This window comes from Trichomycterus rosablanca, chromosome 10, assembly GCF_030014385.1.
Source record: "Trichomycterus rosablanca isolate fTriRos1 chromosome 10, fTriRos1.hap1, whole genome shotgun sequence".
Classification (NCBI taxonomy): domain Eukaryota; kingdom Metazoa; phylum Chordata; class Actinopteri; order Siluriformes; family Trichomycteridae; genus Trichomycterus; species Trichomycterus rosablanca.
In genome coordinates this window covers 13374510-13390408 of record NC_085997.1, presented here as the reverse complement: position 1 = coordinate 13390408, position 15899 = coordinate 13374510, and the positions used below count along the sequence as shown (strand labels likewise).

Sequence of the window (15899 nt, the reverse complement as noted above, 5' to 3'; positions counted from 1 at the left end):
AATGTGAGCCCAAATTATCTCCAGCAATGCAATACAGGGTTCCTTTGACTACTGTTTCATCTGATACTACAATCCCATTCTCCTCCAATTCCTTTAAGTCTGATAGTAATTCAGAAAAGACCTTAGCATGGCCAAACTCTTTGAAGTCTTTCTCCCTACACAGTAAAACAAGTGACATGTGGTTTGTGTCTGACCGTACATGAGGGGGCAAATTAGCAACAGATACATAAACAGCTAATATTTTATGTTTTGTCTTTGCAGAGCCTAAAGGATTAACAACTTCAAATGCATCCTGGTATAATACTAACTTAAGACATGATGCATTTTGACTAAAAAACTCACTGGATTTGAATATTTGACCATCGATAATGTCGCTTAGAACATCTGAGGGAGACTCTGTCATGTGTTCACCTGGCACACAATTCTGCCACAGATCAGATTTTAACAAACACTTTAAAGTCTCTCTCACAGGCACATAATATGCAAACCTATCTCTCCTGTTCTCATCTCTTCCCAGAAACATTTTTTTAGTCTCCACATAGTTGAACATTTTTTTTAAAGATTGTGTTCTTGAGAATGCTGTTCTCATTGCCCCTGTATGACATTCAGAGAACAAGTCAAATCCCCTGACAGAATCACAAACTTTGGTGATGTCACTATCTGATAATGATGTGTCATTTTTTAGCAACGAAGCAAGTTTACCCAAAGTGTATGTCTGACCCAACTCATGTATGTTTTGCATTTCCTCAACTATGTTCTGTATGGTTGAAGCAGGTAATAGAAACTGCCCCTGTAATTTCAAGTAAAATAAACAGACATTTCTGAAAAAAAGATCAGTAAAATTTTCTGACATATCTAGATCACCTTCACACACTTGAGCGACAATGTCATCTGATTCAGTTAGAACCGATGATGACTGAGATACAGGTTCTCTGTATATGTCACTGACACTGCTGTCTGCAAAATCTCTGTGGTTTCGTGACATATGGGCAGTAAACGAAGATCTGACCTTGAAGACTTTTGTGCATCCTTTCACTGGACAAGTCACCACACGTCCTTCCACAATATGCTCCTTCAAGTGAGCTATTAAATCTTTAGTATCTAGACACTGACGTTCACACAACGACACTGCACATTTAAACGAGGTGGCTGGCATTCCATCAGTAACGGCAACAGGAACGCCTGCATTGTGCCTCCGGTAAAAATGAGCCTTAAAAGCTCCATATCTACAAAATGTCTGCTTGCAACCGGCCCCGAAACACTTAAACAAACAACGTGGCTCATTTCTATGAAGTTTACAATGAAGCACATAACCCCTCAACGTCTTAACCGACTTACCACAGAAATCACAACTGAACATTTTCCTATAAATTTAACTGATCTGAACTCATACAATAACTCATAAGGGTACGACTGCAGGGAATAAAGTGTTAAATTAAGCGTTAGCTAGTTATAGCTAAGACAACTGTAAACCAGGCTACAGAATTAGCGTTAGCAAACTCGAGGTACAGTTAACGTTTTAGTAACGTTATCACCAGCTTAATTTAACCATACGCCAGCGAAACAAACGAAGAAAGTTTTATGTATTTACCAACAGGTACAATTTTCAGAAAAAGGTAGTTTGTACGCGAATAAGTGAAGTCTTCAGTTGTCGGGACAACGTGCCATCAATGTAGATTTCCACACAAGTGAAACACTCCGCGGTGAAGTGGCGCCAACCGCTAGACAAAATTAGGTCACAACGGTCGGCGTGTTTAAACGATAGTTGCTCGTTTTAAATTAGCAAGTTACTCTGCACTATGAAGTACTTAAAAAACTTAATAATTATTCGTATGGCTTATAGCAGTGATTCAAAGCTAGAAAAATAGACCCAGTTATCTTTTAATAACGTCTTTATTTATGATACACACAAAGAAGTATATGTTTCTTTTAAACTGTATATATTTCAGTCACATTATAAGCCAATTGTGTATTTATTTTTAAGGTTAATTGTTCTCTCAAATTGTAACTTTGATCATGTAAAAAAAGAAAGTTGAATGAATATAAAATCCGAGTGTCTTTAGAATATGACAATACAAACCATTATTATACCATTTTAAATAGGTTAACTCCTGTCAGCAATCCTCCAAATGGTCTGTGTATTCTTACACTATAGGCCTAATACTGAGTGTATTAGGCCTATAGTGTAAGAATACACAGACCATTTGGAAGATTGCTGACAGGAGTTAACCTATTTAAAATGGTATAATAATGGTTTGTATTGTCATTTAGCTCATCTTAGCAAACACAACACCCCAACAACCATTGCACCCTTAGCAACACCTGGGCAACCATATAAATTGACAACATTGTTCCACAGCAATCATTTCCTTTAAGAAATGCATCTTTGTAGTTATATTTCAGTTTTTCATTGATTGCACTGATTATAAAGGTGTTCTGTGGTATTTGGCACCAGATATTAGCAACAAATCCTTATGTGGGTAATCTGTTGGAATAGACTGAACAAAATAGCCTTGGCCCCACAAGAACATGAGTGAGTTTCGAGTGCCCATGATCCTGTCTGGGTCACTGGTTGACTGGACCACTTTTAGGAGGTACTGACCACTATATATATATGTATATACAGTATATATATACAGGGGTTGGACAAAATAACTGAAACACCTGGTTTTAGACCACAATAATTTATTAGTATGGTGTAGGGTCTCCTTTTGCGGCCAATACAGCGTCAATTCATCTTGGAAATGACATATACAAGTCCTGCACAGTGGTCAGAGGGATTATAAGCCATTCTTCTTGCAGGATAGTGGCCAGGTCACTATGTGATGCTGGTGGAGGAAAACGTTTCCTGACTCGCTTCTCCAAAACACCCCAAAGTGGCTCAATAATATTTAGATCTGGTGACTGTGCAGGCCATGGGAGATGTTCAACTTCACTTTCATGTTCATCAAACCAATCTTTCACCAGTCTTGCTGTGTGTATTGGTACATTGTCATCCTGATACACGGCACCGCCATTGGATGCACATGGTCCTCCAGAATGGTTCGGTAGTCCTTGGCAGTGACGCGCCCATCTAGCACAAGTATTGGGCCAAGGGAATGCCATGATATGGCAGCCCAAACCATCACTGATCCACCCCCATGCTTCACTCTGGGCATGCAACAGTCTGGTTGGTACGCTTCTTTGGGGCTTCTCCACACCGTAACTCTCCCGGATGTGGGGAAAACAGTAAAGGTGGACTCATCAGAGAACAATACATGTTTCACATTGTCCACAGCCCAAGATTTGCGCTCCTTGCACCATTGAAACCGACGTTTGGCATTGGCACGAGTGACCAAAGGTTTGGCTATAGCAGCCCGGCCGTGTATATTGACCCTGTGGAGCTCCCGACGGACAGTTCTGGTGGAAACAGGAGAGTTGAGGTGCACATTTAATTCTGCCGTGATTTGGGCAGCCGTGGTTTTATGTTTTTTGGATACAATCCGGGTTAGCACCCGAACATCCCTTTCAGACAGCTTCCTCTTGCGTCCACAGTTAATCCTGTTGGATGTGGTTTGTCCTTCTTGGTGGTATGCTGACATTACCCTGGATACCGTGGCTCTTGATACATCACAAAGACTTGCTGTCTTGGTCACAGATGCGCCAGCAAGACGTGCACCAACAATTTGTCCTCTTTTGAACTCTGGTATGTCACCCATAATGTTGTGTGCATTGCAATATTTTGAGCAAAACTGTGCTCTTACCCTGCTAATTGAACCTTCACACTCTGCTCTTACTGGTGCAATGTGCAATTAATGAAGATTGGCCACCAGACTGGTCCAATTTAGCCATGAAACCTCCCACACTAAAATGACAGGTGTTTCAGTTATTTTGTCCAACCCCTGTATATATATATATATATATATTTTTTTTTTTTTTTTTTTTTTCTGCTTCCATCACATCAACATTGAGAAGTGACTATTCACTAGCTGCCTAACATATTGCACCCATTGATGGTGTAATTGTAACAAGATATATATTACATTTTCCCTGAAATTAACATCATTTAAGAAAAATACTATATTTTCAACATCTCGTTTCTGGAAAAATTAAGGTATGTATTTGCTAAAAGGTTAAAGGTTTTACACTGTAAAAGTTTATGTACAAAATAGAAAATGATGTAGTTTAGACAGAATAATAGCATTAATTTGAAGGTGTTTACTTGCTGTTGATATTACAGTGTTTTCCATTAACTTTTAAAAATATTTGATATTTACACAGTTATTTTCTGTGTTTTCTACATAATATGAAAGTACAATTTAAAGTTTTGCACGATTTTGTATTTTACAGTAATTACATTTATTTCTTATGGTGATATACTATATTAGAATTTATGGTCTTTTACTGCTACCGTTTTACAGTTTATTACTGTAAATTCTACTAAGATTTTTTACAGTGTAGGACAATGTTAATGCAAATTGTAAAAATGTAAACTGTAATTAAAATGGTTAATGTTTTAGCAAAAAAAGGATGTAAAAGTGATTAGCCTGTCTAGAGCACAAACTCTCACCTTATTTCCTATTTCTTCATCTCTTTTGTGTGTGTATTTGTGCAGGGAGGTAATCAGACCGCTACAATGATTGCTCTGTGCTCTATGAGGGATTTTAACCTTGCTCAGGAAACATGTCGGTTGGCCATCAGGGATGTGGGTGGGCTGGAGGTGCTGCTCAACCTGCTGGACACAGATGAGATCAGATGTAAAGTGAGTACTTCCACATATTACATTTATTTGAAAATCTAACCGTTTTATTAATAACATTAGGCAGTAAAACTAACTTAATCCTTTAACCAAATTCAGTTGACAATTGAGTTCAGTTTTACTAGCCACACCCAGGCATGATTACTGCCAGACCTGTTGAATCTAAACATCACTTAAATAGAACCTTAAATAGTCTGTCAATGTGAAACAGCTCATGATGTCATGTTCTAAAGAGATTCAAATACAGATGTAAAACAACAAACATCTAAAGAACTGAAGGCCTCAGTTAAGGTCAGTGTACACAATTCCACAATAGGGCGGCACGGTGGCTAAGTGGGTAGCACTGTCGCCTCACAGCAAGAAAGTCCTGGGTTCAAACCCCAGGTGGGGCGGTCCGGGTCCTTTTTGTGTGGCGTTTGCATGTTCTCCCCGTGTCTGTGTGTGTTTCCTCGGGGTGCTCCAGTTTCCTCCCACAGTCCAAAGACTTGCAAGTGATGTGAATTAGAGAATCTAAATTGTCCATGACTGTGTTTGATATTACCTTGAGAACTGATGAACCTTGTGTAATGAGTAACTACCGTGTCTGTCATGAATGTAAACAAAGTGTAAAACATGACGTTAAAATCCTAATAAACAAACAAACAAACAATTCCACAATAAAAAGACACAAGGGAGAGTTGCAAACCACTTCTCACCAAAAATAACACTTGTTAGACTTGTTCTACATTTGACAAAAAACATCTAGATCACCCCCAGGAATTTTGGCACAATATTCTGTGGACTGATGAGGCAAGGTGAAACTTTTTAAAGACTTGGGTCCTAATACATCTGGTACAAAGCTCACAACGCATTCCACCTAAAGAACAGCCAAACATGGTGATGGTGTTGGGCTGCTTTGCTTCTGCAGGACCTGGATGACTTGTCATTATTGTTGGAACTAACAGAAAATCTTAAAGGTGCATGTCAATTCAAGTCAAATTTATTTGTATAGCGTTTTTTACAGTGGACATTGTCTCAAAGCAACTTTACAGAATCCAGGATCAACAGACCAAAAACCCCTCAGTTCCCCATCAGTTCATCAGCCCATCACTATCTTACTAGTGCTGTGATCCAGGGTTCGAATCCACAGTGTTGTTATAGACCCATTGGGTGTCTACATACAGATATTATTGCTTTTATAGAATAGAATAGAATAGAATAGAATAGAATAGAATAGAATAGAATAGAATGCCTTTATTTGTCACGTATACATATACAGATGTACATTACAACGAAATTCTTTCCTCGCACATCCCAGCTTGTTTGGAAAATCCATTGTACAGTGCCCCTGGAGCAGAGAGGGTTAAGGGTCTTGCTCAAAGGCCCAACAGTGGCTGCATGGCAGAGCTGGGATTCAAACTCTTAACCTTTTAGTTGATACCCCAAAGCCCTACTTACTAGGCTACCACTGTCCCAGTCATTGCTTGGTGGTTGGGTGAGTTCAGTGGCCGAGGCCAGTGATTGATTAAGTTGCAAACCACTTCTCACCAAAAATAACACCTGTTAGACTTGTTCTACATTTGACAAAAAACATCTAGATCACCCCCAAAGGTGAGTCAAAGGTGAAACTTTTTAAAAGACTTGGGTCCTGTTGCATGTGGTACAAAGCTAACACCGCATTCCACCTAAAGAACATCATTACCAATGTTGTTCTTCAAACATGGTCATGGTCTTGGGCTGCTTTGCTTCTGCAAGACCTGGATCATACAGAAAATCCTAAAGGTGCATGTCCAGTCAAGTGAAATTTATTTGTATAGCGCTTTTTACAATGGACATTGTCTCAAAGCAACTTTACAGAATCCAGGACCAACAGACCAAAAACCCCTCAGTTCCCCATCAGTTCAAGACATCGGTTGAGGTATGCAGCGGAAAAAAATTATCTAAAGCAAAACAAGCAAGTCATTTTATGAAAAAATTAAGTTTTTGTAGTGGCTGATGCAAAATCCTGACTTGAATTCCATTGGGATGCTGTGACAAGACCTGAAACGGGCAGTCAAATTAAAACAATTAGGCAAAGAAGATTTTATAATTTCTATACAGCCATAGAAAAGACTCATTGATAGTTTTTACAAATGTTTAATTGCAGTTACTGCCAAGGGTGGCACAACCAGTTATTAGGTTTTAAATTAATTCGTTTATTATAAACATGATAAACTCCATGTGTTTGTTTGTTTATTAGGATTTTAACGTCATGTTTTACACTTTGGTTACATTAATGACAGGAACGGTAGTTACTCCACCTGGGAATTGAACCCAGGACCTTCTTGCTGTGAAGCGACAGGCCTACTCGCCGAGCCACCGTGCCGCCCCACTCCATGTGTCTTCTAAACATAGTTCTCACTGGCATTGCCATATGGCACTACTGCTTTATCCTGGTCAGGATTGTGGTGGCTCTGGCTTCCCAAGAATTACTGGGCACAATGCAGTTAAACACATCAAACAGGATATTAATCAATCACTGGCCTCGGCCACTGAACTCCCCCAACCACCAAGCAATGACTGGGACAGTGGTAGCCTAGTGAGTAGGGTTTTGGGGTATCAACTTAAAGGTTAAGAGTTTGAATCCCAGCTCTGCCATGCAGCCACTGTTGGGCCTTTGAGCAAGGCCCTCCAGGGGCGCCGTACAATGGCTGACCCAGCGCTCTGATCCCATCTTCCAAAACAAGCTGGGATATGTGAAGAAAGAATTTCATTGTACTGTACACCTGTATATGTATATGTGACAAATAAAGGCATTCTATTCTATTCTATTCTATTCTATTCTATTGTATTCTATTTTATTCTATTCTATTCTATTCTATAAAAGCAATAATGTCTGTATGTAGACACCCAGTTGCTCTATAACAACATTGTAGATTCGAACCCTGGATCACAGCAGTAGTAAGATAGCGTAATTTATTGCTGTGCCACACAAGGGCCTTATGTATAATATATTGGTTGTTGTTATGATCAGTCTAATTTTTTTCCATTTCTCTGGCAGATTGGCTCACTGGAGATCCTGAAGGAGATCAGTCACAGCTCTCAGATTAGACGAACAATCGCTGATTTTGGGGGGCTACAGACCATGGTGTATATCCTGGACTCTCCAGATAGAGAACTTAAATGCCTGGCAGCAGAGACTATTGCCAATGTGGCCAAGTTTAGGAGAGCCCGCAGGACTGTGCGACAGTACGGTGGGATCAAAAGATTGGTAAGCCATGTACATTCATTATTTATTTTATTACCTGCATCTACCATAAAAGCCATACTACTACCTACTTTTTGGAAATACAATGATTTGACCATTGACTATCTGTACACTTGGTCACCCCCTGTTGCCCATTTATCAGTCAAAAGAGACCCCCACTAACCAGATGATGTTTGGGTAAGAAATCATTCTTAGGCCTCAATGTCACCAAGATGGTTATCACATTGTAGAGTGTGTTGTGTTGGTATAAATAGGGCCGAACTAAATTCACGGGACAATGTGCTTCAATTCTCTGACCTCATTTTTCAAAAATCAAAGCTTTCACGGATTTTTAAAGAAAAAATCATTAAATAACACTCATAAATTAAATGATAAATACATAAATGGAAGCTACAATACACAACATAGCCTGCCTTAACGGTTGTCTGTGACCAAGAACATCTAGTCATGGTGCGAGGTTTCATATTAAAAAATTCCCGTCCGTGTTTTGGTGCGCCCCACTGATTTTGTTGGGAGTTTTCCAAAATGAGTTACTCGAGTAGTGTTTTAGTTGCTTTATACTTCGTCATCTTGGACATTTGGTCCAGTGCTGAGAGAGTATGTGTTCCTAATAAAAAGGCTAGTTAGTTTAAACAGTATATAAAATCCCAATAATACTGCTGTACCTGCTACACTTACTGTATACCAGAACAACACACACTATCACGTCAATATCAAGTTAGTTTTATTGTAGTGCTGAGAGTGATCTACCACCCATCAGGCCAGTGGGGCACCTGTGGAATCCTTTTTGATTGGTAAATGAGGTGGGTGACAGTATATATAGCAACAGATAGGCTACAGTCAGTAATTGTATACCCACAAAGTTTATCTGTGGAAGGAGTTAATTAACATTAACATTTAATTCCCCCCTTTCTTTTGAGCCCCACATTGAATAGGGCTTTGATCAAAATACTATCTATGTAACACTGCTGGAATAAGCCTACCTGCCATATATCTTGACAGGAGGCTACATAAATACATTAGGGCAAAGATGACTGGCAGCATTAGTTTCCTTAACCAGCATTAATTTGTTTCAGGTGAAGGTGTATGTATTTATTCACGGCTTTTCGCAAAGATTTAATGTTTGATCCTGCGCTTTTTTTTGGTGGCACTTTTATTTTTTTAAATAAAGTACTTTAAAGACTTTTTTAGTCTATACATTTGCTCATATATTTCAAATCATGCATCAACTACCTGTCTCATTGCTCCTTTAAAATCATTTTGCTAATTTACAAAGTCCAACACTGGGCTACACAACTCTATTTTATTTAGCTGAGCTTTTCCTTGACTTCTCCTCTGCCCATTCTTTGCTTTTCTGGTGCAGGCTCTTCCGAAATTTGGGCTGTCACTGGTGGAGACAGATCTTTTAGTGTCATAGCATCAAACTGTTAAACTCTCTGTTACAATCTTTTTAGTTGTTTTCTTTATTTCACTGCTATAACGTTCTTTTTTTTTTTCTTTTAAAGCTAATGTTACTGTCCCTCAAATCCTTTTTTTGTTTGTTTGTTTTTGAGCGACCTCAGGTGAGTGTAAGAGACGCTATATAAATTAAGGTTCTTATTATTCTAACCCCTCACCCCACTCAGTCCGCCTTCATTTTACAGCTCTACATCAAAGCCTTTTCAGTTCAGGTAAAAACAGATTGAATATCAGGCTGCCCCTTGGCTCGAAGAATGTGTTTATTGACAGAGTGGCGCTGGCTATGATTAGAGCTTAAAGCCCACACTAATCTGTATATTTACATGGGTCCAGGTTCGGACATAGCTTTTGAGCCATCACACACTAGTCCACCTAGAAAGTAGACCACCTCTGAAATGCTGTATTGAAATGGTACTTTCATACACTGTCAGTCCCTTATTCCATAGGTTTAATTTTGTCCTTAATATATGCTTCATTTTTTCAGGTTTGATCAATACTTCACATAACAAATAATAAATAATAAATGAAATCACTTAAGAATGACCTCACTATAAATAATACTATATACACCAATCAGAAATAACATTAAAACCACCTCCTTGTTTCTACACACACTGTCCATTTGATCAGCTCCACTTACCATATAGAAGCACTTTGTAGTTCTACAATTACTGACTGTAGTCCATCTGTTTCTCTACATATCTTTTAGCCTGCTTTCACTCTGTTCTTCAATGGTCAGGACCCCGACAGGACCACCACAGAGCAGGTATTATTTAGGTGGTGGATCATTCTCAGCACTGCAGTGACACTGACATGGTGGTGGTGTGTTAGTGTGTGTTGTGCTGGTATGAGTGGATCAGACACAGCAGCGATGATGGAGTTTTTAAATACCTCACTGTCACTGCTGGACTGAGAATAGTCCACCAACCAAAAATATATCCAGCCAACAGTGCCCCGTGGGCAGCATCCTGTGACCATTGATGAAGATCTTAAAGATGACCAACTCAAACAGCAGCAACAGATGAGCGATCGTGTCTGACTTTACATCTACAAGGTGGACCAACAAGGTAGGAGTGTCTAATAGAGTGGACAGTGAGTTGACACTGCATTTAAAAACTCCAGCAGCGCTGCTGTGTCTGATCCACTTATACCAGCACAACACACACTAACACACCACCACCTTGTCAGTGTCACTGCAGTGCTAAGAATGATCCACCACCCAAATAATACCTGCTCTGTAGTGGTCCTGTGGGGGTCCTGACCATTGAAGAACAGGGTGAAAGCAGGCTAAAAAAGTATGTAAAGACTACAGTCAGTAATTGTACAAAGTGCTTCTATATGGTAAGTGGAGCTGATAAAATGGACAGTGAGTGTAGAAACAAGGAGGTGGTTTTAATGTTATGGTTGGTATATTAAGTAATAATTATTAATAATAAATTATTTCCCATCCGAACCTTCTTCTACAGTTTAGTGACAGCAAACCCCTTTCTACACTATAACATAGAAGCCATCAGCTTGAGAAGGGGATGCAAAACACATGCTTTCTTTAAGCCTTGCAGTGGCTGCTCTAGCTTTTTTCCCCACTTTTTTTCTTCAAACTACTTGTAATAATTAATACTGCAATTAATTATTACTAATTTTCTGCCTCTAGTTCACATCTGGGTAGTGTTAATAATATTACAGTCCCTTTGGAAAATTAGCACTTTGAATTCATCATGTAAGTAATACAAGATTACATCATGTAAGTAAATCCCCATTTCTAAAAACATTGGAACATTTTGTATAATGCAGACAAGAATTTGTGATTCATTCATTCATTTGAACATTTATTTTACTGACAGTAGTGCAAAAAAATTGTTTAACTGAATTAATTTGTACTAATTAACTTAATTTGTGTTTTGTTAATGTGAACAAATGTAAGAAAAGTTGGGAAAGAGGCAGGTTACCACTGTGTTCCATTACTGATCCACTTTTTAATGGTTTGGAAACTGAGGATACTCATTGTTGCAATTTTTTAAAAAGGTTGAATTTTTGCTCATTTTTGCTTATTTCAAGTCTGTTGTCGCTGTTGTCTTTAAACTTTCTTGATGCATGATTAATAATCCAGGTACACAAATCCACAAAATTTAATCAGTTTATCTGGACACCAAGTTTGGTATGGAGATATGTTTCATCACTCATCCAAGTGACTTCTTCAGTCTGAGCTGGTGGTGAATACCCCAACCTTATATGCAGCCGATTTGCATAACGACTGAAACCTGCCCATTGCATAACAATGAAACCGGTTATCGGGTCTATATACAAATCACAATGACCATTAATTACAATGGCCATGTGTGCCTCTCACATATGATTGGGGTATAGCTATAATCCTGGCATTGCCTAAGATGCACAAACAGGATGTACCTTTATGACTAATTGTTTGTATGATTAACTTTGTGAATTAAGTTTCTGGCACTGATTCTTAACCCATTGGTAGGTATCACAGAACATCATTCAAAACACCCTGGATTGTGTGGATAAGGTAAAGGGCGTCAGTATGTTACATCCCTCTTCTTGTGTGTTCTGGTTGCTGAGGGAGTGGAGGTGGTCCGGAAATTACAAGGCGACCCCACCCTGAGCAAGAGGACCACCCTTACCACTGACCAGGTGTGCTTACTCCTAGAACTGTGTCTTCAGTCCACCTACTTCATGTACAGGGGGCAGTTTTATAAACAGAAACAAGGGTATGCTATGGGGTGCCTCATGTCTCACCTATTGTTGCGAACCTGTACATGGAGGAAGTGGAAAAAAAGGCACTAAGGTCCTACTCAGGGACACCACCTAGTCATTGGTTCAGATATGTGGACGACACCTGGGTTAAGATAAAATCCGAGGAAGTACCACATTTCACGGTGGACAAACACATCAAGTTCACAAGGGAGGATGCAAGAAAGAACAGTTAAGCCTTAGATTGTGAAATTTCTATTCGAGATGGGGGACATTTAAAAGTAGATATATATTGCAAACCGACACATAAGGACCAGTATTTAAGGTTTGACTCCCATCATCTATTGGAGCACAAACTAGGAGTCATCAGGACGCTGCACCATCGAGCGAACAGCATCCCCAGTGACACTACTGCGGTTATCCCAACTGGGCATTCGTCAAAGCCAGGAAAAATGCGCGAACACTGCTCCAGCGTATCTAAGGGAGAAGAAGGACAACCAGTGGCGCAAACCAGTGGCAGGAGTAGCAGAACAATTTAAACACACACACCCTTTGCAGCTACAACAGCTTCAACTCTTCTGGGAAGGCTTTCCACAAGGTTTAGGAGTGTGTTTATGGGAATTTTTGACCATTCTTCCAGAAGTGCATTTGTGAGGTCAGACACTGATATTGGACGAAAAGGCCTGGCTCGCAGTCTCTGCTCTAATCATCCCAAAGGTGTTCTATAGGGTTGCAGTCAGGACTCTGTGCAGGCCAGTCAAGTTCGTCCACACCAAACTTGCTCATCCACGTCTTTATGGACCTTGACAGTTGACTGTGGAATATTTAGTAGTGAGGAAATTTTACACTGGACTTGTTGCACAGGTGGCATCCTATCACGGTACCACGCTGGAATTCACTGAGCTCCTGAGAGCTAGGTGCTTGGTTTTATACATCTGTGGCCATGGAAGTGATTGGAATACCTGAATTCAATGATTTGGATGAGTGAGTGAATACTTTTGGCAATATAGTGTATTTTCCCAACACCGTGTATTAGTTGCTTTCAAACCCCAAAACATGCTACGTCAGAAATGTACGCCGGGAACTGTACATCAGGGAAACAAAACAGCCACTGGCGAAATGGATGGCACAACATACAAGATCAACCTCTTCTGGCCAGGACTCTGTGGTCTACACTCACCTGCAAGCCAGCGATCACCAGCTCAGACTGAAGAAGTCACTTGGATGAGTGACAAAACATATCTCCATACCAGACTTCCAGTACTTCCAGTATACCCCTCAGCTGCAAAGTTAACTTGTAAGCACCTATACGCAAGTTGCCCATGCTCTGGGCAGTGATGACATGCCATGACAGATGTTAGGTCTTGCACCTATTGCTGATAACAGCCTGGATGGTCCTTTTCATCTTAGACATTAAGAACTTGATGTCTGTTTTCATAAAACTTATGTATGACTTTCTCTTTGCATAAAAGAGTTTCTGTTCATATGTGCATAATGCACATAGTAATATTTGTGTAGGTAACCACTAGCTGGTCATTTTTTGAAATGTGGTTTATTACCTTTAAACATAAAATGCCTCTAAACTAACCTTTAAAAAAAGCTAGAATTCTTTACTCTGAGCTGTCTTGTTGAACATGTGAATGTAACTTGATTACAAACAAGCTTGTGGGTTTTTTTTGTGAGGACTCAGTAATGATGTCTAAAATTAGTGGAATAAAAATTAAAGCCAAATGTGCATTGTTTAACAGGAGAATTTTGTGGTCCTCCAAGTAAGCAATTTAATATTTGGCATACTTGCTCATGCCATTGTAATGTTTTACAATTATGGCCTTTATTTTTAATCATTTGCATTTAGACCTCTAATAAAGACCAGCTATGTTGCTATGTCTTGTTATGAAAGTTTAGCATTCTTTTATGTGAGTCACAGTTTTGAATCATACTGTTACTGGAATCATAATAAAACCTGACAGGTTGGTTTATTACATTTTGTATGATAACATTAGACAAAAAGAGTAGCAAGTTAGAGTAGTAGGTTCCGCGCTAATGCTTCTTTGTGCAATCTTTTGTTACCAGTTTCTTTGTTACATCTTCTCGCTAATAGTTTGGTTGCCATCTTTCCCACTGTCCTTAGTTTACATGTCCATGTCCATTTTTTTTTATTATTTTTGATCAAACAATTTATTCTGGTGGGGGTCCTCTCAGGCAAGGGTAAGGGTGGAAGGGTGATTTTTTAAGTTCTGATTTTTTTTCCAATCATTTGATAGTTCCCAAGTGTACTTCTGCCTGAATTAATGCATTATATTTCATGCTTTCTATACAAAATAAATCTAATGTGATCATTACTTCTTACATCAGTTTTGCAATGTTTACAAATCATGGTATACAAGTGGATAACAAATCATTTTAGAGGAGAACAAACAGCATGTAGTGACCTTCCACATACCCTTTAAATAGTAACACTGTCATCCTGAATCTGTCATTTGGTGAAATTGGTCATTGACTCCAGCATCAAAAAGGAGGACTCAAGGACCCAGACTATGTATTCAGAGTGAACCACCCACAGCATCTGCACTTGTTGCTCTCAAGCTACTTTGTTCATTTACCTACATGCCTTATTACAAGCATTTTCTACCTTTTGGAATGATCCACTTTAACATGCCTTTACCAAGACGTGTGCCAGTTAAAATGATGATGCACACCTGTCGGCCAATTAGAAATTCATATTATGGCATATTACGGTAAAACACGCTGGCACACCAGAGCTGACATTTCGAACTCGTTCAGCTACTGCACACATGTCGGAGGGGGCATGTCAGTCTTGCTCTTCTCATCAGGGCGGGGATCGGCATCAGTAGAGAGGAAGCATAATGCAGCTGGGTAGTTGGATACGCTTAAAGTCGGGAGAAAAAGGGAACAAAATCTGAAAGTCTGCATTGCTGATAACTCATTTATAAACTGGCTAAATTATGAAATGCACATTGGTTTCTCTGATTGTAGTTTTGATGGTTAAATATGTTTCAGGTAATTAGAACATTACAGTATTACTGACAAAAGTTGTGACAAAAGCCACAATTGCATAAACCCTACACACACTTCTATAGAGTGGAAATATCAGCACAAATAAAAAGATAAATGTCAACACAGACAGCAGAGGAAGTGAGACAAATACTTAACAATAAATTAAAGCAGCTTAAAAAGTAGACAATAATTTCTAATATTGAAAAGTATTGTACAATTCAGACATTACTGTTTTTTATTATACATAAAAAGGTGTTGCAAACAATCTTTCTCTGTTGAACTGTTTAAGGATATAACTTTCTGTATTAGGTGAAGCTGCTGAACGGTGTGCCTAACTCAACAAAGCTGAGTACTAAACAGGAGAAAGATGTGGAGGTAGCCCGCTGTGGAGCTTTGGCATTGTGGAGCTGCAGTAAAAGCACTAGGAACAAAGAGGCCATTCGTAAAGCTGGGGGCATCCCTCTGCTTGCCCGACTGCTTAAATCTCCCCAAAAGAACACGCTAATCCCTGTGGTGGGCACACTGCAGGAGTGCGCCTCTGAGGTTTCATTTTTACTTAATCTCTACTGAAATAGATCTCTGAAATTATGATTTTAACTGTTTGTGAATCTTCAGTGAAACATTTTGTATAGAATATAAATTTATACACTGATCAGCCATAAAAAAACCACCTCCTTGTTTCTACACTCACTGTCTATTTTAACAGCTCCACTTACCATATAGTTCTACAATTACTGACTGTAGTCCATC

At 39.2% G+C, this 15899-nt stretch overlaps 1 protein-coding gene across 1 annotated transcript in view; it reads left to right on the top strand.

Moving 5' to 3' along the window:
- Window positions 1-15899, top strand: part of odad2 (outer dynein arm docking complex subunit 2) — a 144950-nt gene that overhangs the window by 55195 nt on the left and 73856 nt on the right. Inside the window, exons 11-13 of the mRNA XM_063003614.1 lie at window positions 4595-4741; window positions 7758-7967; window positions 15459-15692. Coding sequence (XP_062859684.1) covers window positions 4595-4741; window positions 7758-7967; window positions 15459-15692 — 591 coding nt within the window. The remainder of the gene's footprint in view (window positions 1-4594; window positions 4742-7757; window positions 7968-15458; window positions 15693-15899) is intronic.